This window comes from Grus americana, chromosome 3 (assembly GCF_028858705.1).
Source record: "Grus americana isolate bGruAme1 chromosome 3, bGruAme1.mat, whole genome shotgun sequence".
In the NCBI taxonomy this organism is placed as follows: Eukaryota; Metazoa; Chordata; class Aves; order Gruiformes; family Gruidae; genus Grus; species Grus americana.
In genome coordinates, this window is record NC_072854.1 from 80381875 (window position 1) to 80407433 (window position 25559).

At 45.3% G+C, this 25559-nt stretch overlaps 2 protein-coding genes across 7 annotated transcripts in view; one reads left to right on the forward strand and one right to left on the reverse strand.

The window, feature by feature from the left end:
* The window catches only part of CAPN9 (calpain 9), a 37947-nt gene extending 32704 nt beyond the window's left edge, over positions 1-5243 (reverse strand). Inside the window, exons 1-2 of the mRNA XM_054822680.1 lie at positions 5140-5243; positions 4414-4536 (exon numbers count right to left, since the gene is read on the reverse strand). The gene's annotated coding sequence lies outside the window, so the exon portion shown is untranslated. The remainder of the gene's footprint in view (positions 1-4413; positions 4537-5139) is intronic.
* Positions 5244-7715: 2472 nt separating this feature from the next.
* Positions 7716-22591, forward strand: AGT (angiotensinogen). Of its 6 annotated transcripts, none has more exons than XM_054822686.1 (5): positions 7716-7798; positions 13500-14319; positions 19157-19421; positions 19908-20052; positions 20911-22591. In XM_054822686.1, the coding sequence occupies exons 2-5, from the start codon at positions 13527-13529 to the stop codon at positions 21100-21102; spliced, it is 1395 nt and encodes a 464-aa protein (XP_054678661.1). In that variant the 5' UTR covers positions 7716-7798; positions 13500-13526; the 3' UTR covers positions 21103-22591. The 6 variants fall into 6 exon arrangements, with proteins under 6 accessions (XP_054678661.1, XP_054678659.1, XP_054678656.1 ...); XM_054822684.1 differs by having other exon boundaries at positions 13503-14319; XM_054822681.1 differs by lacking the exon at positions 7716-7798 and adding an exon at positions 11017-11124 and having other exon boundaries at positions 13503-14319.
* The last annotated feature ends 2968 nt before the right edge of the window (positions 22592-25559 follow it).

A 25559-nucleotide genomic window follows, 5' to 3' on the forward strand; every position in this document is an offset into this window, starting at 1 on the left:
CACATTGCTCATCCCATGACATCCACAGGTGGGTGTTGCACAGAAGAAGTGGTGGCTCTGGCAGAGGGCGAGCATCCTCTGCCAAGAGCGGAGCCTCAGACACACTTATGGTGGATAAGAACAGGAGCAGAGTAATTTCTATCATTTATTTTTCTATTATCAATGCTACTGGGTCAGACTTCCTTGGATCTTCTCATTTTCATCAAGAAGGCAGAAAGTCTGATTTGGTTTTCCGTGGTTTTAACTATGTTTTATCTAAGGGAGACTCTTATTCTCTCTCTCTACCTATAACTCACGGAGTAGAAGGTGACATAAAGGGAACCCAAAAGGCCTGATGTAGGAAACTATGATTTCCACTTCTCCTTGGCCTCCTGCTTAGCATCATGCTACAGCTCTGACTTTCAGTCCCCACTGTTCAGCATCTGGCATGTGCTCTTCTGAGTCACCCTGAAGTAATTCCTTCCCCATCAACATCAGGTGGACCCTGGTCATTCAGGATTTAGAGTTGGTTATTCAAATGACAGCAACGTGATTAAGTCTTTCATAACCCTGTTGTCATTAAACCTCATGTTCTGTCATCAGTTTAATGTTGGAGGGTTTATACATAGCCTTTGAGCTGACTGAGCCCACGTTCTTCAGTGCTTGCTCCCTGCTGGATAAGCCCCTTCAGTATCATCTGACCTTCTCTAAGGGACTGTTTTAGGCTAGATGATTTCATTTTGTGCCTTTTCTCCAGGGGTTTGAGACACATGACTGGTTTTGTCTTGGTTCCTTTATAGCTCTCCTTTATATATGCAAAGATTTAAGGGTGGATGTTATTATGTGGACTGAGGTACCATCTGTGAAGCTCAGCAGCTCTCTGTCCTTCCTTGCTCCTCTGAATCTGTATGAAGTTATATAAAACATCTTTGTTCTGCCTCTGAGATGAGTCTCATTTCACACTGCTTGGCACCCTCTGAACCTCGCATTGATTTGAATCCAAATGCCACAGCCACGGTCACATGAAACCATGCTGCTGCTTATACTTTCCATTACTTTGGCTCAATGCAGAGCATGGACTTTTGCCTGGTGGCTTGCAGCCTGGCAGGGTTTGCACATGCTCCTGCACACGTCTTTGCTAACTGGGGACATGTTATATTGCTCTAATAACAGCTGAGACCAGATGAAATTGAGCCCAGCCTGGGGCTGGTTTTTTAAGGACTTTTCCTCCAGCTTGCAGCAATAAGGTCACACACGCTTTCTCTGGCATTTCTAGGGGTCACTACAGAGGGGCTGGAGCATCCTTCTCTCCATCATTTCCAGAGGCAGAAGTGAGGTGGAGGGAGAAGAGGTGAGAAAGGTCATGCAGGACTTTAGGGGTGTTGCAGGGACTGCAAGCCAGGCCTGAGGACTGGACTTCCCTACAAAATGTCATGGACAGCCTAGTGAAAAATGCTGGAGAGCAATGAGAAAAAGTACTGGAAATCAAGAGGAGGGGTTTTAAAAAGTGCCCTTTGAAAATCCTGCCCTGAGCTGATTAAAGAAAAAAAAATCTTGGAGGAATTGCAGGCTATCAAAATCTCATCAAAGTAGGATCCTAAAATTACAGCAGATGTTCATTATCATTTTGCAGAGTGGTGAGAGGCTAGAAGCCACAGCCTGGCTGCTTTCACTGTGCTGTGTAATAGCAAAAGTGCCTTCTCCTAAAGGGGTGTCAACCCCGAATGTAGTCTTAGGACTAATGCTCACACGACCTGCAGCTTTGCCATCACTGCCATGCCTGGCTACGAAATGCTGACAGGGGCCAGACATGCTGCAGGGCCAAGGGGAGGTGGGTGCTGAGCTGTCACCCTGAGTCGGGGTGGCCCCCCGGAGCAGCTCCCCCACCATAGCCCACCTTGGCTGGGTTGCCCCAACGCTTACAACACCCCAGGGCCAGAAGGCGGCTCTGCTCCGCCTGTCCCCTTTCTGCCCAGCATCACCAGATGGGCTTCCCCTCTGCACACCCAGAAAGAAATATGAAACACATCTTCTTGTGTGCTTTGGTAAATAATGACATTATCTGTGCTGGCAGCTGAAATATTATCATTAGAAAGCCATTTAAGTGCTTTACCCAGACAAACAGGCATGGCTTTCCGAGCTGTTGTTTCAGGCTTTTGTTAGAGCTAAGCATAACAGTGCTGCATTAATTCATTACTTTAGAGGAGGGGCAGGTTTACTAACAAAAGAGGGCTTTTAAGATGATTTTTACTTTTTTTCTTTAGACTGTGAAACACCAAGTGGCAGTGTGGGGCAGGAGCCAAGCTGCAGCATGTCTTCAAACCCCCTGAGTCAGAGGTAATCCCTACAGGAGCTCAACTTTTCCTGGGAGAATAGCTGTAAAAGCACCCACTGATCTTTTTTTGGGGGGCTTATGATTTTCAGAGGATTTCATCAGTGTGTGTTTCAGCATCCTGATTGGGAGGCAATCTTAATTCTTTTCTCACTGGGAATGTCCTGGGCTGAATTTACTGTTCCTCAGCTTTATCCCTTAAGCAGTAAGCAAAAATGTTATTTCATGTTTTTACAATTAACATTGAAAAGGTGGAAAAATAAAGCAAAGTAAAAATAAAATGAAACCAAAACTGCAGCAAACATTTAAGTCTTTGCTTAAAAATCATCCAGTAAAAACAAAAGAACAGGAAATTCTGATCTGCAAAAAGACTGATTTTTGCCTCTTACTGAAACCCCAGAAACTTCAATTACAAGCTCTTTCATTTTTCCTGTAAAAAAACCACCACTGGGTATAAATTTAACTTTTCCCTCCTCTTGCTTTCAGAATTATTGGTTTAACAAAGTGCAGTAAGGTAATAACATTTCCAAATGTTACTGGCACTGCAGCCGTGGCGGCGGGCGCTCAGCACAGCCCCTGCCAAGCTGGGAGCGGCGATGCGGAGGCGCTCCGCACGGAGGCAGCTTCGGCTAAGGAGAGAGGGATCTGTCATGATCCCTGCTGTTCTACAACCATCTGGATTAGCGCCTGTCTTCACCCTCTTCACCTTCTTTTCCAAACTTTAGATCTGTGAATAGTTCCACATCGGTGCTGGTGTGGGAAGTCGGTTCCCACTTCTGCGTGGCGTGGCCGGAGCTGGTCCTGGGGGAGGTGATGGGTCTGCACCGCAGCAGCCCCAGGGAGAGAGACCTTGCAAGGGTCTAGAAACCTGGGCAGCCTTAACATAATGCTGCCTGGCTCAGTCCCTCTCTGCTTTCTACTGTTGAATCTTTCTACCAGGATCTGAAAGTGGGAGGGAGTCCAATGTGGCCAACAATTTTGCTGTGGTCAGTTGTGCACCCTTCAAATTAAAGCGAATCTGAAAGCCACATGCTTATCTCATGTCACACATGGGTCTGTCCTTTTTTATACTATAGATTATATTTGGAGCAGTGAAAATTGCTGCTGCTGGCCCAAGACAGTTGCAGTTTTGCCCCTGTAGCTGGCTGGCTGTGTGGGAGCTGCCTTTCAGTGACTACGACTCTGGAAAATAGCAGAGTCCCTTAACCCCAAGTGGGGAAGAAGCCAGTCTGTTTCTCATTAATGAACTGCATAAACTGTACATGATTAAAACCACTCCTTGACTGAGGCAGGAGACTGTCACAGATAGTCTTCTCAGGGGAACATGGAATAGCAACCAAAATAGTGGCGTCCTGCTGCTTGCAACTGTTTGCCAACCCAGGGCAAGAAGCTGCAGGCAGAGGAGCGGGAGGAGGGGTGGAGGTGGCTTGAGGGAGGCTGGGGAGAAGACAAAGTGGAACCTGAGTCTGCACAGGGAATAGGGGTATCCCAGCTTCCAAAGGTCTTTCTATGGGTCTGTTTTGAATTTCCAGGCTAGGAGACAACTGTCGTGCACGGTGCCCTGGGGACAATTTGGCTTGGGACCAAAAAGTGCAATGAGAGTTTCAAAATCCCAGTAGTGCCAGCAAGGATTAGCCTCCCAAGGTCTCACTTAGAGGATCCCCAGGGAGTAAATCTTCACTGAATTTTATGAAGCAACCTTGCAATACTGAGGGGAGCAGCATGTTTGGTGGTGAAGCCTTTTGGAGCTGAATATTGTGGCATCTCCCAGACAATGGTCACCTGGCTGCTTCCCTTGCTCATTTTTGGGAACAGCTTGAAGACTTCAGTGGCTGACCCAGCTGAGAAATGTGGGGACAGTGCAAAATCCCTCCCTCACACAAAGGCATCCAGCAGGAGAGTTTCATGAAAAGTATATCAATTCTGATAACAAAGCTGGCCCCAGCCCTTTGAGGCAGGCATCTCGCTGTGCAGGCACAGCCGTCCTGCTCCTCTGCCTTGAAGCTCTCATCTGAGGGATGAAGATGCAGCGTGATCAAATAGGTAACACACTGGGCTGGGAGTCAAGAAATCTGGATGCTTGTCCTTGAGATGTTACTAACCTGCTGTGTGACTGAAGGTGGATCACGTTACCTCTCCGTGCCTGCTTACCCTCTTCGGACAGGCTTGCTGTGTCCTGGCTCCTTTGATCCAGGATTGTCTCTCGCTCCTCACAGGCACAGCACCTGCTACAGGGAAGGACCCAAAATCAATTACAGATCGACGATATAACTGTTAGACTGCAAAGTATTTTGAGATCTGCAGGGTAGGAGGTTCCCTTTGCCCACACACGTAGTGGGCACACAGTGATGCCTGTGTGTGCATGTGCAGGCTATGCATAGACCATCCTTAAAATGCTGTTAAAAACTGCGTATACCACTGGGAGGCGAAAAAATAGGGTTACAAAAATTTGAAGCAATCTCTACACTCAGGGGCTACAAACAGAAGCCATAACAAACCAAATGTAATTATAAGCTGGAACAACATGTGCTATTGTTAATATAAGCTCATTTGGGTATTAAATCGTTAGAAGAGCTCCACAGATAGGGGATCATCAGTGCATAGACTTCCTTTGAAGGGACTATTCCTTGAGAAGCAGAAGGAGATGTGGAGATGGTGATGCTCCCTCCTCCATCACGGAGGGTTTGCAGCACCACCAGGGCAGTGGCTGCCAGGGCAGGAGGCACAGCCTGGGCACCTCTCCTCCTGCAAGGAGGGAGCGCTGTGCTGCATGTGGCCTTTTGGGGAGGCCCCAGCTACCTGAGTCAGCTCTCTGGCTGCCCACTCACCATGTGCATTTTGGCATCATCCAGGCTGGCATGTCGCATCCTAAAAGCACAGGGGTGGCACACGTGGTCCTTAGGGTTCGTAGCAGCTGTGTTACCAATTTTTCTGTTGCTCCTTGCTGTGAAACCCGCAGCAGGAGCAGGATAATCTCTGTCTTTCATCATCTGTACTTTGAATGCTATTATTGAAAAGCATTTTTGCAATCCTCTTTACACAAAAAATTGGGCAAGCTGAGTACATCCCCCATGCTCACCAGCTGCTTTCACAGAAAACTGGTTCCAGCCAACAAGGGCAGAGGTCAGGTGTACAGAAAAAACATGGGAAAAATCACACGCAAACCTATTCCTTATCAAAGTTTTATTAAAACAATTAAGAAAAAAATTACATTGCACAGCCTTTCCCCACCAGAGATAGCAAAAATAAACAAATAAAATCAGGCCCATGGCAGCTTGCCACAGTTCTCACAGAATGGGAGGAAAATCGGTTTACTAACGTATAGAAACCTGACTGACCTGTCGCTGTACCCCTTCTTCCCTATTTGTTTACTCTGGAAAAAGTCACCGAGTACTTTGTGTGCAGCTGGAGTGGGAACAGAGCCCAAAGGTCCAGCAGGAGAGAGAGACACATTTCAGACCCCAGTTCAGTAACTCTTCCCCTGGTTAGTACACATATCCTGATTAAGAGAGAAAAAAATCCTGAAAAGTGGCTAATATTAAGAGCCTACCCACAGTTTTCAAAATTTGTTCATATTTTCCAGGGCTTACGTTGATTTTGAAGAGATAGCAGCAGGTTCCTAACTGTGCGCAGCCCAGCAACGCTGGGGATGAGGGTCAGGTTTGCTGGGTGTGATGTTTCACTGGCATAGCTCTACTGAAAGAGTATTTCCAAGCTGTGCTGCAAAATGACCTAGCATAAGCTGGCCTCAGCTCAGACATCTCTATTTCCATCACATGTAGAGACAAGCCCTTAGGGAGGAGTGCGAGAGCTGTTATATGGATCAAACTAAAATTTATGGCAGACCCTGTCCGGGGATTTCCTAGTTAGCAATTGCACCTGGGCCATCATGTTCTGCAGCCTCTGATGGCCATGCCTTCTGTGCGCTCATTTAATCTCATTTTGTACCAGTTAAGACTTGTAGCATCTGCAGCATCCTATGGTAGTGGGGTATATGCAAAAGGGCCCTTCCTTTCATTTACACTTGCTGCCTGATAATTTTACTGGGAACCCACTGATTCTGGCATCGTGACAAAACAGTGACAGGACTTTCTGTTCATCTTCATCATTTTATGTTTATACTCCCCATACCAGTGGTTGCTCTTCCAAACTGAAGCATCTTTGTCTCCATAGGCACTTGGCTGCTCTACAGACTTTTTTCTGGATGTCTCGCAAATGGTGGTCCTTTCACCTTCATGACTGCTTACCACACCTAGAGCAACCACTGCACCAGCCGATGAAGCAATATTCCCTGTCTTCCTTTTGTCAGATCCTCCCACACAGGTATCCTCTTTTTCCTTTCCTTCCTGTCCTTTTCCCAGTGCCTGTTTGCCCTCTCTGTTGGTTGCCTTGCCCAGACCCTACGCTATCTTCCCTTACCAAAGCAGAAGAGAGAGGGAATATTATGAATGTTGATGGGGTGTAGAGGTTTACAGTTACCAATGTCAACCAATAGGCTGCATAAATGAATGTTCTGTGGCCTACTTCTCACTCAAGGTACTTTCAGTCTTAAAGAAATGCTCAAATTTAGTAATGAATGATATATGACCATGTACATGCTATTATGTCTGAGTTGTTAGACATATATTAATTCATAATCTATGTAGGTCAGACATGCCAACTCACGCTAGGAAGAGCCCATGTGAAGGTCTGTGGTCCAAGGCTCTGAGCAGAGTAATTTATTATCCCTCCTCCATGACTCCCACCATAACCTCACAGGACACAAGAACATCATCACAGGAGTACATCTGGCCCCTCTGAGTTCAGATCTTAAAGAAAAATTTGAGAAGGCTGGAAAACAAACTGAACAAACCAGAATAGAATATTTACTATTGTCTCTGCAAAAAGTGCTGAATTTTATACAGTCTTTCCCAGAACAATCTGGATCAATGAAAACACTTTTCGACAGTATGGAGACGTGATGTTCTTCAGCAAAAGAATAGCCACCTGGCTGATCAATCAAAATTCTAGCTCGGACAGAATAATTTTCCCATTTAAGACCGAATTACTTGCTGCCAGCTGTCAGGTTAGTGTTCCTCTGCCACAGTTAAAATTTCTGAAGCCAATTTGACAGTATTTACATAAAGTAGCGCTAGCGGCACCACCACCGAAACATTGTCATGGGGCAGAGGAGCGCTTCCCTGTTAGCACTTCTCAATGGAGATCTCAGTAGAGCAAAGGAGATGAGGAGTGGGGCTGCGAGGGAAACCGTAACCACAGCACCAGTGTTTTTCCACCCCTCTTTGCGCCCTCTCAGCAGCAACCATGAATAACAAGCAGGAAAAACAGAGGCAGGTTTTGAAGAGAAATGAGGACGGGGGAGGGGGGGGGAGGGCCTCGCTTATGCAAGTGCGAGTATAAAAGGGGGAGCTGAATCTGCCCCCAGAATCGGGAAGAGTGGGGCAAAAGGAGAGCACGAACCTCTTCGCTGAAGAGCAGGTTTGAGAGGTCTGTGTTTCTTTCTACCTTTACTGCGGCTGTTGCAGGGTGAGATTTGTTAGGAAACGTGCGTGGGCCCTGGGCTTGCTTTGCACAGGGGATGCCTTTAGGAACAGCCCTGCTTTCACCTTCTTCAGTTCCTAGTTGCTGGAATGCTTTTCACCCAAGTTTAGCCCCATGCAGGTTTTCGAGCATAGCTGTCTTTGGGGAGCCAAATCCTCGGACACTGGAGCCGAAGGGCTGCATAGAGACTCTATTCTTTCCAAAGTCAAAGCTCTATCTTTCAGCACGCGCTCATTCCTAAAACCATGGCAACCCAACAAAAAAAAAAAAGCCCGGCAAAAGGGTCCATATGTAGCAATTGAAATAATGGTTGTGCACTCTCGCTTAAAAATGGCTGAGAAGTAAAACAGAAGACTAACTGTAATTAAGCCCTACTAGGATAAAATACGTTCCAGGTGTAGCAGTGTGTGTTCTTCATAGTCTGAAAGCTTCTCCTTTAGCAGAAACTGTGAGACTATAAAAGACAAGATCTAAGAAGTGCACTAGTGTGTGATGCATCTTAATAGGGGAATATTAATTGAGTGAGCATAAGTGACCGACAAATGAGGGGAAGTTTGTGTCTGAGCTTTGTAGTAGGGCATGAACGTAAGCTGAAATCAAAGGTTCTCCCTTATTATATAGGCCAGCCAAATTCCCAGTGGTCTGAAGCAGGAGGAACACCGTGGTGAAAGCAGGTCATTGAACATTTTCTGGTGAAATTGTTTTCTGTAGAAATCTGGGTATTTTAATTCAATTACTTTATTGATTGAGTTGGGGGGAAAAAAAAAGAAAAAAGAAAAAAGAAAAAAAAAAGAAAAAAGAAAAAAGAAAAAAAAAGAAAAAAGAAAAAAAAGAAAAAAGAAAAAAAAGAAAAAAAAAAAGACTCCTGCACTTCCCAGAGACATTGACAATTTTTTGTTGACAGAAAAAAAAAAGAACTGAGTGCATGAAGGCTAAAAGAGCCCCAAAGTTCGACTTGGCTGAAAACCCTGAGAACTGTCAACTAAAGTCTCAATTTCCTTTATGTGACAGAGCCACCAGAGCACCACACAGAAGTTAGTGTTCAGCTGCCTCCTGCTCCCCCTCTTCTGCGGAGCAGCATCCCCTTTGGCCAGGGATGCCTGTCTTGGTGCTGGTGCCCATAGCCAAAGGAGACCACCAGGAGCTGCAGCATGACTTGGTCATGGGCTGCAGGGGAGCTGGAAGCAGGAGACACCCAAACAACAATGCTCACTGGCCGCTAGAGCAGAGTTTCTGAATCATGCATAAAAGTATGATGATTCAAGGAAAAGAAATACAGTGGCTGTGCGTTATGTGATTTCCCCTTCCAGCGTTTATTGTCGACAGTAAACATGTAAGTCTGGCAGCTGTTGTATATGTCATTAGCATCACCTGTAGCTTATTAGCCAATAATTCTTGTTAATAAGGATACTTTTCAGAGGTTTACAGAATAGAAGGCGCCCTTCACTGAAACAACCTTGATTTCTGTGTCTTTGATAATGAGAATATCAGGCTGGGTTTGCTTTTTCCCTGTGTTCAGGCTTTGCATAGGAGGACGTAGCAGACTAGCTACAGCTCACAGGCACGGCATGGTCTGGCCACTTGTGCACACCCCTGGTGCCTAGTGCCTCACACCGGCCCAAGTGGGTGGTGGTGCAGGAGACACAGATTTGGGCTGTGATGTCACACGTCCCACCTGCACCTCCACCAGCCTCTAAGGGACCAGCTTTCTCCCCCAGCCTGCCTGTGGGAAGGACTCTCCTGGGGAGAGGGGAAAGAAGGGGGGTTGCAACCCGAAACCTAGCTCGTTCTCTTTGGCATTTAGCTGAATAAAATGCATTTTTAATGGAGAAACTACTTCGCCCGTTGCCTGGATCCGTGGCCGGGCTGCATGCATTTTAGAGCCCTCTCAAGATGGTACAAACGCTCAGGAACTGTTGTGTTGCCAGATGCTTCCTCAACTGAGATGCTCAGGCAGCAAGAGGAGAAAACACCTTAAATATTTCAAGCTGTTTGTTTAAGCCTTGTGTGCATGATAGCGTGCCACATGCACCAGTGCTCAGAGCCATTTTCAGACCTCATTAGAACTAAGGTAATCAGATTGTTTAAATGAAAAGCAGGGCTGCAGAGACAGAAAATTCCCATCCCTTCAGCATTAGTCACCTGGCATACAGTGCTTGGGCCGGCAGGACTCGGCTGTCCCTCTCTCCACCTTCAACTCCACCAGCTCCAACTGCCCAGGTGCACTGAAAACATCCCTCTCTCTCTCTGCTCTCTCCCTGAAGCCCATACGTAACTGGGCACCGCAGTACAAACCATGCCTGACTGGCCCTCTAAATTCAGGACACGGATGTTAAATCAGCCCTACTCCCATTAGAGACATGGGATTTTAATTACTCACTATAACAGGGGCACTGAACGGGACCCAGTCTAAGCCAACTGCATCATCCCTGGTTTGATTCACTGTTTATTTCCTTAAAGAGGAAGAAGGGGCATGCTAAACTGGAGGACCATTTCGAAAGCAGCAGAAAGATCTCTGAATCCCCTCTTTTTGCCAAATAGGACTTGGGAAGCTGAGACTGGGAGGGATGATGTGTCAGTGATATGGCTCTGGCAAACTAATCCATCTACCTTTCATCCTTTCCTTTTCAACACATTTTGTTTTGAAGAGGAGAAAGAACAAACTTTTGATCTTCTGGATAGGTCAAGAGGGAAAGAAAGGGTAAAACTTGAGAGTTTAATAATTTTACTCTGCAGTAACGTACATGTCCTACCTACAAGCTGCAAGGTAGAGATTAAAGGTAATTTATCTGAGAAGAAGAAACCCTGGTCCAACTGTACAACAAATACAGGTACAAAGAAATCTACATTTCTTTGAGTCTGGCACAAAATGAGCTGTGTTATTTTCAGCTCCTATAAGCCGTTCTTCTGCATAGTAAAACACCCGTGTCTGTCTTAGTAAATGTGTAACTACAGGCTGCGCAGACGTGCTGGGCCTGGTTAAAGGTTGTGTATCCATCCCTAGAACTTTCTATGCAGAACTTTCTATGTGTTAAACCATGATCAGGTTTCATCGGGTCCTGTCTAGCCTGAGATAACTTTTTTCAGCCCCCCGGCCTATGATGTAAAGTAGCTTTGCGCAATGCCACTGCAGACCTGTAGAAAGGGCCCTCCCACGGGAAGGGCATAAGTCCTCCAGCAATCACGCCACATCGCTCCAGGGGGAAGGGGTGTTGCGAGGAGCCTGCCCGAGGGGGGACAGCGTCGGAGGGGCGGCACGCACCAGGACAGAGGCGAGTAAGCACACTTACCGGATTTACTTTGAACGTCAATTTTTCAACTCATGTTTTCTTGCTTTTCTGAAAGGCTCTGGGCTGACTTCTTTAGGGAAACAAACCACGGTGGCTTTCCACAGATGGGGCTTAGCGTAAGTGCTGGCCGTGAGAACTGCCCCTCTTGTTTCTGCTCGAGAGAGAAGAGTTGACATGATGGCTCTGGCAGCCATAGAGAGGTAACCACTGGGCACCAGCAGTGCCTAATGGCACAGCCTGACCGGGTGGCACAGAGTCATCCTCACTGGTGCCACAGGAAGGATGAAGAAATGCTTCAAAATAATTGTATGATGGAGAGAACAGGGTGGGAAGGGCAGTGCCTCTAATTTGTGCCTTTTTCGTTTGTTTTCCTGAGATGTCCCAATCTGGAAAATGCAGAGAGTAGACTAGAAATGCACAGTGACTGGGCTAACTGTGAAGTTGGGAAGACACCTCCCAAGAAAATTTTTTAACCGATGATAAGGAGTGAGGAAGCTGTGCAATGCTGCATGTCACCTACTGTCAGCAGGGTTGGGGAGGCAAAGACACGTCAGGGAGCAGAGGGACCGGCAGCACTGACTGCCATTGCCTACACGTTAATTTAGAGGATGGGGAGGGTGGGAGATTTAGTGAGGAAGAGCAATCCTTGGATGAAGGCACAGGGCTGGACGTCCTCCCTGCATGTCTCTGGGGAAGCAAATGGTTTCAGGCCTGACCCGCAGGCACCCACTAAGAAGATGCTCAGACATCCCAAGGAACCATCACAACAGCAGGAACTCCATTTGGAAACCAAGCTGTTAGACAGGAGCCTACAGCCTGGGAATGTAGATGTCCACGTTAGCAGGCATATGTACTTAGCAAGGTTTGCCTAATTACCAAGCATCTGCGCATCACAGTTTTTTTATTTGCAAGAGTGGTGATACTGCAAACCAGAGTATTATTAGGCATGAAACACTTCAGGATCTCTCAATGAAGTAAATATGGTTATATATCATAAATCAGGCTGGGAAGGTGACAGGACTTGAATGGCTGGATTTAAATCCCGACGCTTCCACTCTGTGTAAATTAAAGTGTTGGTGAGACAGACATTGCGCCGTGTCCTCTTTGGGCTGCCAGAATTACAAGATCTGACAGGCTGGCACGCCTCAAAAAATGTTGGAGAAAGAAGGCGGAGAGCAGAGTTATTGGCAAGGCTGTTAGTATTTTGCCCATCCAATGAGCTCTTCAGAGCTTGGAAAGGGCAAAAGAGGGTGAACAGAGCTACAATAAACAAGAAATGACTAGTTGAATAAAAATACAGCTCAGCATAATAGGGTTTTGGCCAATGATGCGTGTTATAGATGCATAATTTCCAATGCATTTGGATTTCAAATACACAAATTCAAAGTCATATACTAGAAATCCAGGCAAGGTACAGTAGAGCTATCAGTTATAAAAAAATAGGATATAGGAAAAGTGAGAATTATAAAAATGCAAAATTTGTCAGTGTGTTTGCACACGTGTGTATGTATGTGTGTGTGTATACATGCCCATGACTTTCTCATTCCCAATATGCACCAGATCCTTTGTGCCAAAACACCAGTGACATCCACATCCAGTAAAATTCTCTACTTCTTGTCAGGAAAAGCAAGAGCAGCAAGTGATCTTTTACCGCAGGAGAAGACTGCCTGTACAGTACAGTAAAACCCAGTTTACTCCTTCTAACTCTGCATTCAGATAAAGGAGGTGTTATGAAAATGGTTTCAGTGTTAGCACATTTGTATAAGGAAGCCTTGAGTGTGTTTGCCTAGAAGCTAGAATGAATGTTTGCACTGGGCTATGAAAACACAAAATGCTCTGCTAGTGCCAAGTATTATGCTGACTAGGCATACAAAGCGGGATCGTTCAGTGATCGGACCTTAAAAGACCTAGTTTCCAAACCCACTTCCCGCATAACAGCAGGCAAATCGCTTAGCCTGTCCGTGTGTCAGCAAGATTTAGTTTGTAGAGATAGCTCTGAACAGATCCCAGGAGCAATATACTTGCATTATTATAATGTTTTGCCAGAACTAGCACACTCTAGTTTGCAAGCCTAACTAGTCAGCAAGCACAACTATATTGCTTCCCATCCTAAATTGTTAGGATACTGCGGCTGGTAATGGAGCCAAATCTACGCTTGGAATTTCCCCACCTGCCGCCATTGAAACCGGTGGCCATCTCACCCCGAGGTTTTTAAGGGGGCAGAGTCAGACCAACCAGCACTAAATACTGAACTTCCTGCCTTCCCAACTCCACAGCACTAGCACCTCACCCTGCGTGTAAGAGAAACTGTATTTACAACAGGCAGATCATTCTTTCCTCCTCGCTTTTTCTTTCAGCAGACACCGTGGAAGCAATTTTTCGACATGAACCTGGCAGCAGATCTTTTCTGTTTGTTGGTGTGCCTCACCACAGTGACTTCGGACCGGGTCTATGTCCACCCTTTCAATTTGTTTTCTTTCAACAAGAGTACCTGTGAGGAGCTGGAAAGCCTGGGCCAGGGGGGAAAGAAAACTTTTGTCCCCATCTCAATCGAGTCTCAAACCACACCTGCCTATGAAGATGGCCTGAATGACAAGGACAAGCTGGAAGCCCCGAGCCTGAGTGGCCGGGGGAGGCAGAAACTGAGCTACCTGAAGGACTTTGTGTACGTCCTGGGTGTGCGGTTTTACAGCGAGCTGCGGGAAGCACGGCAGGGCCAAAACGTGCTCCTGTCCCCAACCAGTCTTTACGGCTCTTTGGTGTCTTTCTACCTGGGCGCCTCAAACCAGACGGCTGCTGATTTGCAGGGTTTGCTGGGATTTGTCCCCCCCTCTGGAGACCCTGACTGCACCTCCAGGGTGGACGGACACAAAGTCCTTTCCAGCCTGAGGACGATCGAAAGCCTCATCAAGAGCAGGGACGAGGAGCTGCTCTTTTCCAAGACACTCTGCTTGTTCTCTGCCCCCAGCGTACCTCTATCCCAACTGTTCGTGCAGGACTTGCTCCACTCCACTGACGCTCTCTACGTCCGAGCTGTTGACTTTACAAACCCAAGTGAGGCAGCGAAGCAAATAAACGCCTTTGTGGAGGCCAAAAGCGAGGGCCAAAGCAAGTGCTTACTGACAGACATCGATCCATCCGCCGACCTGCTGTTTGCGGTGGACGTCCGCTTGACAGGTACGAGGCAGCAGTGCTTGTTTTGGGGGCAGGCTGGGTGGATGACGGGCAGTGGCCCTGCTCCCGGGAAGGAAGCAAGGCCATGCCTGGCAGGTGGTGAGAGCAAAGGGCTCGCATGGAAGGCTGGAGCACTGCTCCATGTACAGCACCCCACTGCCAGCCGGTGTGCTGGGGGTCCTGCCAGCAAGGGCAATGGGGAGGAAGTGGAGGGAGATGGCCTCCAAGAAATTTTCCAGGAAGCTTAGGATTAGGACAGGTGTGGAGAGGTGAAGAAGAGAGGATTGCGCAGCATTTCTGACTGCAAAGGAACTAAAAGTCATGAGGGGCCTCCAGCAAAAACGGTCAGGAAGTAGGTATAAAGCAAGCCAGAAAAAATACTTTTCCCCAGAAACCTTTATTTCCACAGGAGAAGAGGCCAGAGGTACAGATTCAAGAAAGGCTATAAAAGATAATGGACATGGCTCTTCTAGTGGCTCTTAAACACAGAAGCCTGGAGGCAACTTCTGGTTCAGGAAGCAACCAAACAAGCTACCAGTTATGGAAGCTGGGAGCATAAACAAAATTAAAAGAATTAAGGCAATCCCTTAATTACCTAGGGTCGGTCCATGCTGCTGTCCCAGAAATCCCCCCGTACCACAACTGGGCCTCGTCTTCTGAGTGTAGTTACTTTTTCAACATCCTCACGACTGAAGGCAATACCGGAGATTGTGTGGTATAGGTCAGCTTGCCTACCAGTGACTTCAGAAAACCTGCAGTGAGCCATAAGTTTCTAAACAGGCCTCTACTGCTAAAGGTGGAGCTTTGGTGCTCATGAAACGCTTTTGTGCCTTCATCTTCCCACCTGTAAAGCGGATATTAGGTTTTCTTTTCCTTTGATGGGTGCTGTCATTAACTAATCCCAACTCCTTACGGAGCTGTGAGCATCAGCTTTCTTTTCAGTGTAAAGTCTAGCATAGAGAGGATACCGCAGAAATAATTCTTGCATTATAGACTTGGGCATGGTCACATGAGCAGAGTTTTCCTTTAGCAGAGTAATTTTTTCCTCTTCTTCCCTATTGGAAACTTGGTATTTTATTAGCTTAGGACCCTTAGCGTGAGCTCAAGGGTCTGAGTCACTGGGTCGGCTCGGCTACCTCCTCTCTCTCAGAAGGGTGCACTTGAGATGTTGCAGTATCCCCATGTGGGGTGGAGAAAATTGGCTCAAGGACAATTGAATTAGATAAGCAACTCTTTTCTAATAAACACATGTAATGGACCGCAGGATTTTCTTTATCATTTGGTTACGGAGGGATAACCATGGCAGTCGATGCTGTCATGTTCGATATCTGTCCCTATCACTGCAGAAAGGAAAATGTACTTTATTTTGTTCTGAAACACATTATATGTGTTCCTGAGATGTTATCAACAGCCATAGGATTGCTAAAATGACGTAAATCCATACAAAACAAAGGCTAAATGTTCCAATGGTCTCAACTGTTGTTCGCTTGCACAGAGTTGTTTTCACATTTGTCGACTCGCTGCTGAGCAGGGACTGCGATTTAGAATCCAGTGCAGAACATCAGGTGCAAATTTTAGTTTTTTCTGTTTTTTTTTTTTAAGTTGCAAAATAATTACAAACTAGTGAATGAAAATAGCACAGTGGGACTGCATGCTATTGTGTGCCCTTACCTTCTCCCATTTACATTCTCTTTTGAAAGACAACCCACAACAACTTCAGTTTTAACTAGACATTTGGTAGGATGCTTTTTGCTATATTTTTTTGTATAGAGTAAAAAGTCATAGCTTTCCACAGAAAGTCATCCTCTCATTAAGCTTGTCAGGCTGGCGTAAAGCCTGTGTTACAGAACATGGAGATCATCACCCGAAGCAGAGAGGTCCAATGTTTCTCTCCTGTACTCCCAAGTCAATACTGCAGAGTACTCTTATACTCTCTCAGGCTACATCTTTGCTCTGTGATTGACAGCTTTTTTCACTTCAGTGATATTTCATATATCGTAGACACAGGTTTCTTCCCTACTCTGATATGGTTGCCAAAAGGTTCCCCAGCCCCACAGCTCCTGTGTCCTGATACAAGAGGTCTCACTGTAAGAAACCATTTCTTCCAGTCTATCAGCTATCACCTTCTATAGAACGGATGTTCATCTTCTTCAGTTTTCCTCATTGTACATTTCAGGAGTTTGAGGCAAAAAGCAGGGTTTTTTTTAGTAAATAGATCAGCCCCATGTCTTAAAAAATGCTGTAACAACAAATGACTAACAAATAGTCATATTAAGATTACTAACATCTTTTAGAGCACTTTCAGGGGAGTACACACCTAGCTACACGTTTGAGGGCACAGATGTCCAGACCCTCACCTAGCAAAAGGCCACAAGGAGATGTTTCAAACACAGGTTGCTGATTTGTTGTGATTCATGGCAAACTGTTCTATGACTGTATGATTCATGACTGGCACAATATTAATGGACTCAGTCTCAAAGTCAATAACAGCTTTGAGATCTTGCAGTATCTTAGAATCATAGAACAGTTTGGGTTGGAAGGGACCTTAAAGACCAGCTAGTTTCAACCCCCTGCCATGGGCAGGGACACTCTCCACTAGACCAGGTTGCCCAAAGCCTCATCCAACCTGGCCTTGAACAATTCCAGGGAGGAGGCATCCACAGCTTCTCTGGGCAACCTGTTCCAGTGCCTCACCACCCTCACAGTAAAGAATTTCTTCCTAATACCTAATCTAAATCGACCCTCCTTCAGCTTAAAGCCATTACTCCTTGTCCTGTCACTCCATGCCCTTGCAAACAGTCCCTCTCCAGCTTTCCTGTAGGCCCCTTCAGGTACTGGAAGGCTGCTATAAGGTCTCCCTGGAGCCTTCTCTTCTCCAAGCTGAACAACCCAAACTCTCTCAGTCTGTCCTCATAGGAAAGGTGCTCCAGCCCTGTCATCATCTTCATGGCCCTTCTCTGGACTCACTCCAACAGATCTGTGTCTTTCTTGTACTGGGGCACCCAGAGCTGGATGCAGTACTCCAGATGGGGTCTCACAAGAGCGGAGTAGAGGGGCAGAATCCCCTCCTTTGACCTGCTGGTCATGCTTCTTTTGATGCAGCCCAGGACACAGTTGGCTTTCTGAGCTACAAGTGCATGTTGCTGGGTCATGTTGAGCTTCTCATCCACCAACACCCCCAAGTCCTTCTCCTCAGGGCTGCTGTCAATCCATTCCCCACCCCGCCTGTAGTTGTGCTTGGGATTGCCCTGACTCATGTGCAGGACCTTGCACTTGGCCTTGTTGAACTTCATGAGGTTTGCACAGACCAACCTCTCAAGCCTGTCAAGATCCTTCAGGATGGCATCCCTTCTCTCCAGTGTGTGGACCGCACCACACAGCTTGGTGTCGTCGGCAAACTTGCTGAGGGTGCACTCGATCCCGCTGTCCATGTCACCAACAAAGATGTTAAACAGCAGTAAATAGTCCCAAGACTATTTAAAACCCGTTACTATCCTGCCTTGATATATTTAGCTACCTGAATGCTCAATTCTTTTTTCCTTTTATTTAACTGCTGCAGTCTTGACTTTTAGTATCTTGTGAGAATAAATTCTGCAGGTTATACAGACCCTGTGAAAGTGGCTCCTTTCTGCTTTTGGCTTCCATCCCTTGTCTTGTAAAGTAAGGAAAAGAAAGTGAAGAACTCTGCTTCCTTATTCTTTCTCTTGCTTACACCTTCCACATCTCCTACCTGTCGCTTCTTTTTGGTGAAGTTATAGGAGATGAAAGTGCCTAAATACTCTTTTAATGCAAGGTCATTTAAGAGACAACTGTTCCTATACAAAACCTCTTACTGCATATTAAATATGTTAGGGCCCAGCATTTATCTGGATTTATTGGAGAAAGACTAGTTAACAGTACACCTAGACCAGCTCCTATTTTATATTAATTACTTTAATGCAAGGAGGTCCTTTCTTTACCACAAAATATGCATTTTCCTAATTGTTTTCCTAATTCCACCAAACAGCAATTTCAAGGTTTCCGATCTTTGCCCTTCTTGCTGATGGCAGTAGTTTCTTTAATGCCAACAGGATTATCTGCCTAACTGGCAGCAGCACTGATGTATGGCAGTGAGCAGTAACATGTTGAAATGCAAAGCTGCACAGAAGCAGCGGGAGGTGAGAGCAAGGCTTCCCAAACTTGTGAACTGGGTAAGAAATTTGTATTAAGATTTAGCAAGTGTTCAGGTATGTCCTTTTTAATCTCCTTAGCTCAATCAACACTTTGGTGTTATACTTACTACCTTCCCCGTTGCTTTGGTTTGTAAGATGGCCAAGGGTGAGACCTCAGCCAGAGCTTGCTCTGCCTTTCCTCTCCTGAGCCCACCGGGCTGCCCGAGAGCGCTCCAGCAGCAAGGACTGGTCCTGATGGACGTGCTCCCAAATGTGCCATCACCACTGCTCCAGAGATGGAGAGGAAATCCAAGCCGACTCTCTGCACACGCCTGCGAGCCAACTGGGAGCCATGCGGCAGCTTAGGAGGAAGCAGGCACCAAGCAAGCAGAAATACCGTGCCCAGGAAAGGCTGCAAAGCCACTAGAAAAATAGCAGCTTTGGTCGCAGTCCTGACGGTCACGGTCCCTGTGCTGTGAGTTTGCACCAGCCTCTGCCTAATGTTACCAGAAGGCATATTAAAGGCAGGATACATATGTTTACAGTAGCTAAACATGATTGTATACACACAGCCCTTGTCTAATGCACAGTGTCTTGTTTTTAAACAAACATATATACTGGCGAAGGGGCAGAGGGGAGGAGAGCGGAAAGAGAAGAATCAATTTCTTCTTTCTCAATCTGTTTTTCAGTGAACGTTAAGCAAGCCTCCCGCCTCAGAGAGCCTCAGGAGTTCTGGGTGGATTCACACACAAAGGTCTTGGTGCCTATGTTGTCAGTCACAGGGACATTCAAGTACAAAACTGATGCCAGTGGGACTTTTTCTGTGGTGGAAGTGCCCATCAGCAAGACCGCGCTGCTGGTGCTGCTGCAGCCCATCAATGGCAGCGACCTGGAGCACGTGGAGACTGAGCTGCCTCTGCAGTCCTCGGCCTGGCTTCAGCAGCTGTCCCCAAGGTAGGGATCAGGCACGCCTGCCCTCCCGTAGGGATGAACGAAACAGGGTGCGCCGTGTGGGCCCGCCGGCTGCCTGCTCACTGACCGGGGTCGCATCTTGCCAGGGAGGGTTTAACACCAAGCACAGAGAGAAACACCCGCAAATCCCTGGGACCTCACCCCTAGGGAGCCTGACTGTGGTGGGATTGGCTTTCGATTTGCAGGTTTTTCAGGGAAATCAGCAAGTCCCTTCCCATAGCTGACAATGCAGGACCCACATAGTGGGGTCATTTGGGACTTAACGGCATACCCTGGGGCAGATTTTGGGAGACTTCCCACTTGGAAACAGTAACACACCACCAGTCAGCCCTTGGTAGCTGGCTGTCCCCATACCCAGCACCACCTCTAGAGGCTGTTTGCACATGCCCGCTCCGCAGGACTGCCCTAACACCATGCTTTCATACCAGAGAGCACAGGCTCACTCACCTCTCTCTCTCTCTCCTACAGAGAAATTAAATTAACGCTGCCAGAGTTAACAATAGAAGGCAGCTCCGATCTACAGGAGCTTCTTGCAGATATGGAACTGCCTGCACTGCTGGGGAAGGGGGCAGATCTCAGCAAAATAAGCGACACCAGTCTAAGAGTTGGAAAGGTACAGTATACATGACTAGCATTTAAAAACATATGTCTCCTGCTCAGTTTCAGCCTCCTTAACTGTACAAATTGACCTAGAACAAACCAGTCAGAGCCATGTGAGACACATGCTAGTAGGGAACCTTCCAGATGACCGAGCGATAGTGAATACTTTTTAGATTAACTCATCAGCAGGAACAGGTTTGCTTCAAACTGTTCAGATTTCATCACTGCAGCAAACCTAACGTGCAACACAGAGATGAAGTTTAAGGTCTGAGCGTGCTAGGTACTCTGAGTACAAATTAGACGTCATTCATTACCACCTTCAACTCAAACACCTCCAGGCACCACAGCTGGAGCGAGTAGTAAAGGCTGCAGCTACTGGGCTGTTGAGGATAATCCTCCATCACTTTAGGGCTACTCCCAGAAACGGCAAACACAGAGGTGCGTGCAGCACGTGACCTTACCTAAAGACAGGCTCCAGTGTTCCAGTCCCAAGGGGATGAAGGGAGAGCTTGAAGGAGAGGGCTGTCTTTCATAAAAAGAAGGCAAATTATGCTCCAGAAATATAATTTGATTGCCTTTACTTTTATTTAATTTTCTTTTTAGAAGGTGTCCTGCCTTGGAAGTTCTGTCAGGGGCTTCAGGGATACCAGGATTTCATACAGCCCAAGCATACAAGCAGTCGTAGAGCTTTTTCACATGTTATGGAACAAGTACTCCAAGGTCTTTTTTAAATATCCATGGAGTCTATGCTGTGCTGCTTACAGCTGATCTTATTGATTACTTCATGTGCTACAATGCACTTAAGCCCTCGGTCGTCTCTTCACTCTCATGCTCTGATGACTCTGGATTTACTCTCATATCTGCCTTACAGGTAGTAAACAAAGCCTTTTTCAAACTGACCAGTGATGGAACAGATCAGCCAGAAGATCCCGCAGCACAGAAGGAAGATTTGGCGTTCCTGGAAGTAACACTGAACAAACCGTTCCTTTTAGCTGTTTTTGAAGAGAAGTCAAGGGCAATGCTTTTCCTTGGCAGAGTAACAAACCCACTGCACGGGGTTTAAATGCAAGCATGGGGGATGAGGAGGGAGGGGAACGATGCACATTTCCCATCACCTTTTTCTTACTCATCAGCTATTTTTATGACCTCGTGGAGTGCTGTACTTAGCTTTTGAGATGAAGCAGGTAGTGTTTGAAATACAGCCTTTTGAAAGCTAAAACATGGCAACATTTCATCCTTGTTCATCTATTTCATGTGAGGTGAATCAAACTCTTCCTCCAGCTTCTCTTCTTTCCTTAGTCTCACTTTGTCTCCCTTCTGCCCCTAGCTCTCTTTTTTGGTGCAGTGGGGATAAAGTAGTGGCCAGCAGGACATGGACTTTATAAGCACAAGCAGCATTTCCTATAGAAAGGTATAGAAAAGGACCTTTTCATTCCTTGAGAGGTCACTTCTTAATTTTTAGTTTGGTCAGTTTTGCAAAAGACACCCCCTTTTAGGTTACAGTGGAAGTTTTACAGCTATCCACAGAGATTTCTAGCTTCATCAGCAACATTTTCCTTTAAACGGCTGCCAGCAGCACAGGCAGGCTTTGCTTGGCCCACTGAGACAAGATTTTTTGCCTTGGAAGCAAAAACACATTTAAAGGAAGTTTCTTCTTTCTGCAGCCCAGATGGATATATTCATTTCTTAACTCTATGGAAAAGCTAAAAATAGGGTTTGGTAGCACTAATGAACTGTGATGGATAAATTCTCATAGCCTGACAGAATCATCTTTTTTTTTTTTAGAAAAAATAATAAAAAAAGGCCTACTTTTCCAATACAATTCCATTCCTTGGATTACTTTCTAACCTGAGAGGCATTTATTACAGTCTTATGGTGAAAAAGAACATTACTGGTTAGAGCCTTGATCTGTAACCTTTAACATATCCAAACCATGTTCTTAAAAGACAGTATTAGTGGCAATATTCTATATTAATGGTGGATGTGCTGCTCAACGTGAATAGTTTCAGTGGTCCAACCCAACTCTTAGCAGAGTTAATAAAGGTTTGAAACATTAAACAGCAACAACAGATTATTAGATGACTCTTGAATGAGGAATTGAGATCATGGTACTAAGGAAAACCTCAGTGGAACAAAGATTTCCACCTCACACCTCCAGATTTGTCTTCAGCACTGATGGCGTTCAGACCGTAACCACAGACCTCTTTGGGCTACAATGCCAGACGTATGCTACACAGCACGGTAGCTCATTGTCATCCACAGTGGCCCAAATATCTAATCCAAACCCACTAACGCCAGTGGCTCGCTATCGGTGATGTAGATCCACGGCAGCTCCTTCTAGCTTAATGGAAGAGACTAATGAATAACACAACGCACTCTTGAGAACACTTGGATTTCAAGTGCTATGATACACCATCCGTGTATTTATCTGATTATACTGTATGCCTTCCAGATGCTCTAACATCTAAATACTGTACACGTGTATTATATACAGAAGGAATTAACTATAAATATGCACAGATGGAAAGATGCAAATAAAATCACTTCCAAGATGCTTTGCCACAGTTCAGTTGGGTTTACGTCTATAACTAAATCCCTTGTTCTGGCTTCTGAAATGTGTTCCAAGTCAGGTTTGTGTTTTGTAAGGCAGTAAGTTGCAATTATCATTCAATACAGCCAACGTAGAGCTGTAAGCATGAAAGAGGCAGGTTCCAAGTGTTCACGCCAGTTTAAAAGTTATCTCATTTACTTATTAAAGTCAGAAGGTAGCATCAGCCACAAATAAAATTTCAGACTAAGAAAGATTCCATTTCTGCGATGAAGATGGACAATAATGAAAGGGAGTCCCTGGCCCTGCTTCCACACAAAAAAACCACCCCAAACGACAAACAAAACACCACCACCCCCAAAACCAAACACTTCTCTGAAAAAGAAGCTTTGTGGTGGTGAGCACCTCTCCACTAACACCCTGGAGAAGAAAAGGAAAGAAGAAAGGGCTGAGACAAGGAACTACTGGCCAGAGCAAGGACAGGGAAGAGAGGTGCTGGAGCAAGTGCTACAGTACCAGAAAGATAAGCTATCTGTACATGTAGCCATTCTCCTAGAGATTCAAATGATTAAAAAAAAATTTCTATCTCTCTGCTTCCCCAAGAATATATACTCTTGAGACTAGTTTCTGACATCGACTTTACATCTAAAATTCTTATGGCATTTTATACTCTTCACTCTCCTCCAGCAGTCTCCTCCAGTTCTACCAAACTCCTGCGCCAGGCACGCGGCAGGGCACCTGCCAAGCACCCCAGGAGCCCTTCACACCCGAGCTCTCAGCTGCAGCCTACAGCTCATCCACAGTCTAGTGAGGCACCTGAAATCATGCCTTAACAAACAGGAGATTTGGACAAAGAACACAAAGATAAGGACAGGCTTTTAAGCTTCATCAAAACAACATAGTTTATCCTGGAGCATAGCTGACAATTATGCTGATAAGCTAAAAAAATTAGGCAGTTTACTTCCTCATCCCTCCCTATTCAAGCACAAAAATATGACTGCTGATGAATAATTAAAGTAAATATCCCTCAATATTGAGTGGTCCAGCCAAATCTACGTATTGCTAGCTATCATTAGGTGATGAGGTTAAAACAGTCCGGCTTATTTCTGGTAAAGCCCACAAGCTTGAGAACCCAGTTACCATTTTAGAGGAAAACATTTCACCACTCTTTCCCTCCTTAATGCTATTATACAAAACCTCTTCCAGCTAAATTCCTTCCAGACTTAGAAAAGCATAGTAAGTTTTCTGGAAGTCCTAGAAGGGAAGAAGAAAAAGGCACAAAATCTGCATTACTGTCATTAAGTGAAAGGCACTTCTGCATTAAAAAAAATAAAAAAAATAAAATCTGAGGAATAGAAGAAAAAGGATTAGTAGCAGAAGATATCAGAACACACTTAGGCGGCAGATCCTCTCCTCCTGACTGATCCACAGTATTTGAAAATGTTAAAATTAATTTTGCCAATGACAAAGCCAATTCACACCTTTCTTTCAACAGGGGTAGCACACAAACTTTTAACTAATGTCATATTCCAGTGAAAGAAAATTAAATGCTATTCAAGGGAACAAAAATAAAAGATGGGGAGCTGACATAAAACCAGTGATATAGATGTTTACAGCAATCACAGGGCCATTCAATAATTTTTATTTGCTATACAATGTTATTTCCTGCTCTGAAATTAAAGCTGGTCTTCAATGGAAAAGAATTCAGGCTGTATATGCAGCAAGTTGACAATGACAAGTAGGAAGTGGTGTTATTGCAGGAAGACGGGACAAATCGCATGCAACAGAAGGGCAAGTACCTTTTTATGTCTTTTTTAGTTTGGTACACAGATCGCATCCTTTTCCCTGATTTTGGAGGATAAAAACAAAGCTTTCTACCTTCCGCCACTAGTATGCACAGAATCTGCAACTTTTGTGACAGCCGTCATAGAAATTTAGATTTATAGAGATACATACCTTTCAGAATAAGAAGTTACACAATGCATTTACAATACTACAATCTCAGTCTCAGGCTACAATTTACACATTCATTTTATTAGAAAACCTTGTTGAAAACAACAGTAGCCAGTGTTAGCAAGATGTCTCTACTCTTGACTCTTCATAAATGAAGAGGTGCTGGGACACTGAGCGTTCTAGATTCGTCAATTAGAAGCCTGGAAAAAATAAAACACAAGACAGCAGACTTCTTGTTCATAAGAAGAGTTATGTTCACTCAGCAGCATGTACCTAAGCCCTTGGCTGGCCAAGGATCTCCACATCATCGAACGAGACAAACCAAATGTATCTGACACCTGGCAAGTTGGTTCATTTCGCTCTTTCGTTCTTCAGCAATAAATTTGGATGTTCTCTCAACTGTCTGTTGCCACAGAGAGATACTAAGTAAACTAGAAGAGCCAAATTCTGCTCTCCATTGCTCAGACTGAATCCAAGAACCACCAACATAATTATAAGCAATAATTTCCCCATTGCCCTCCTTCATAAAATTAATGCTAGAAAAGTCATAATAATCACCTATCCTAATTGCTTCAAAAGCACAGTGATCACATAGTTGTGTGTTCCCAACTAAAATACAGTCAATTCTCCAGCACTGAGGAATAAAAGTTTTAATGCTGTGAAAGGTTTGCTCCTTACAATTTCAATGCTATATAACAGCCACATCCTGCAAACCCTGTATCTCTAAGTACTTGGAAGACTTGCATCATCTTTGGCTCCCCCATGAAGACCCAAGCTCTCTGAATGCCCTAGGAAGAAATGGGTCTTTTTTATTAATAAACATGAACTTGTTTAATCCTGTAAAAATTTAACACTGGAATAAAAAAACCCACCAAAACCCTTCCATCACTCACACAAGGCATTCTCTCATCTTCAAATTCACCTCCTACCGTCCCCAGACTGTGTTACCTGTCCCTCACATTTTTTTTAAAAAAAAAGTGTCAATAGGCAAGTCACTAAGTTCAAGACAGGTCTTTGTT

Excerpts from the sequence above, each read along its gene's own strand:
- AGT (XM_054822686.1), top strand. The coding sequence starts at position 13,527 with ATGAACCTGGCAGCAGATCTTTTCTGTTTGTTGGTGTGCCTCACCACA. Across the intron at positions 14,320-19,156 it reads GGTGGACGTCCGCTTGACAG|TGAACGTTAAGCAAGCCTCC; the intron begins GTACGAGGCAGC and ends TCTGTTTTTCAG. Across the intron at positions 20,053-20,910 it reads CCAGTCTAAGAGTTGGAAAG|GTAGTAAACAAAGCCTTTTT; the intron begins GTACAGTATACA and ends TCTGCCTTACAG.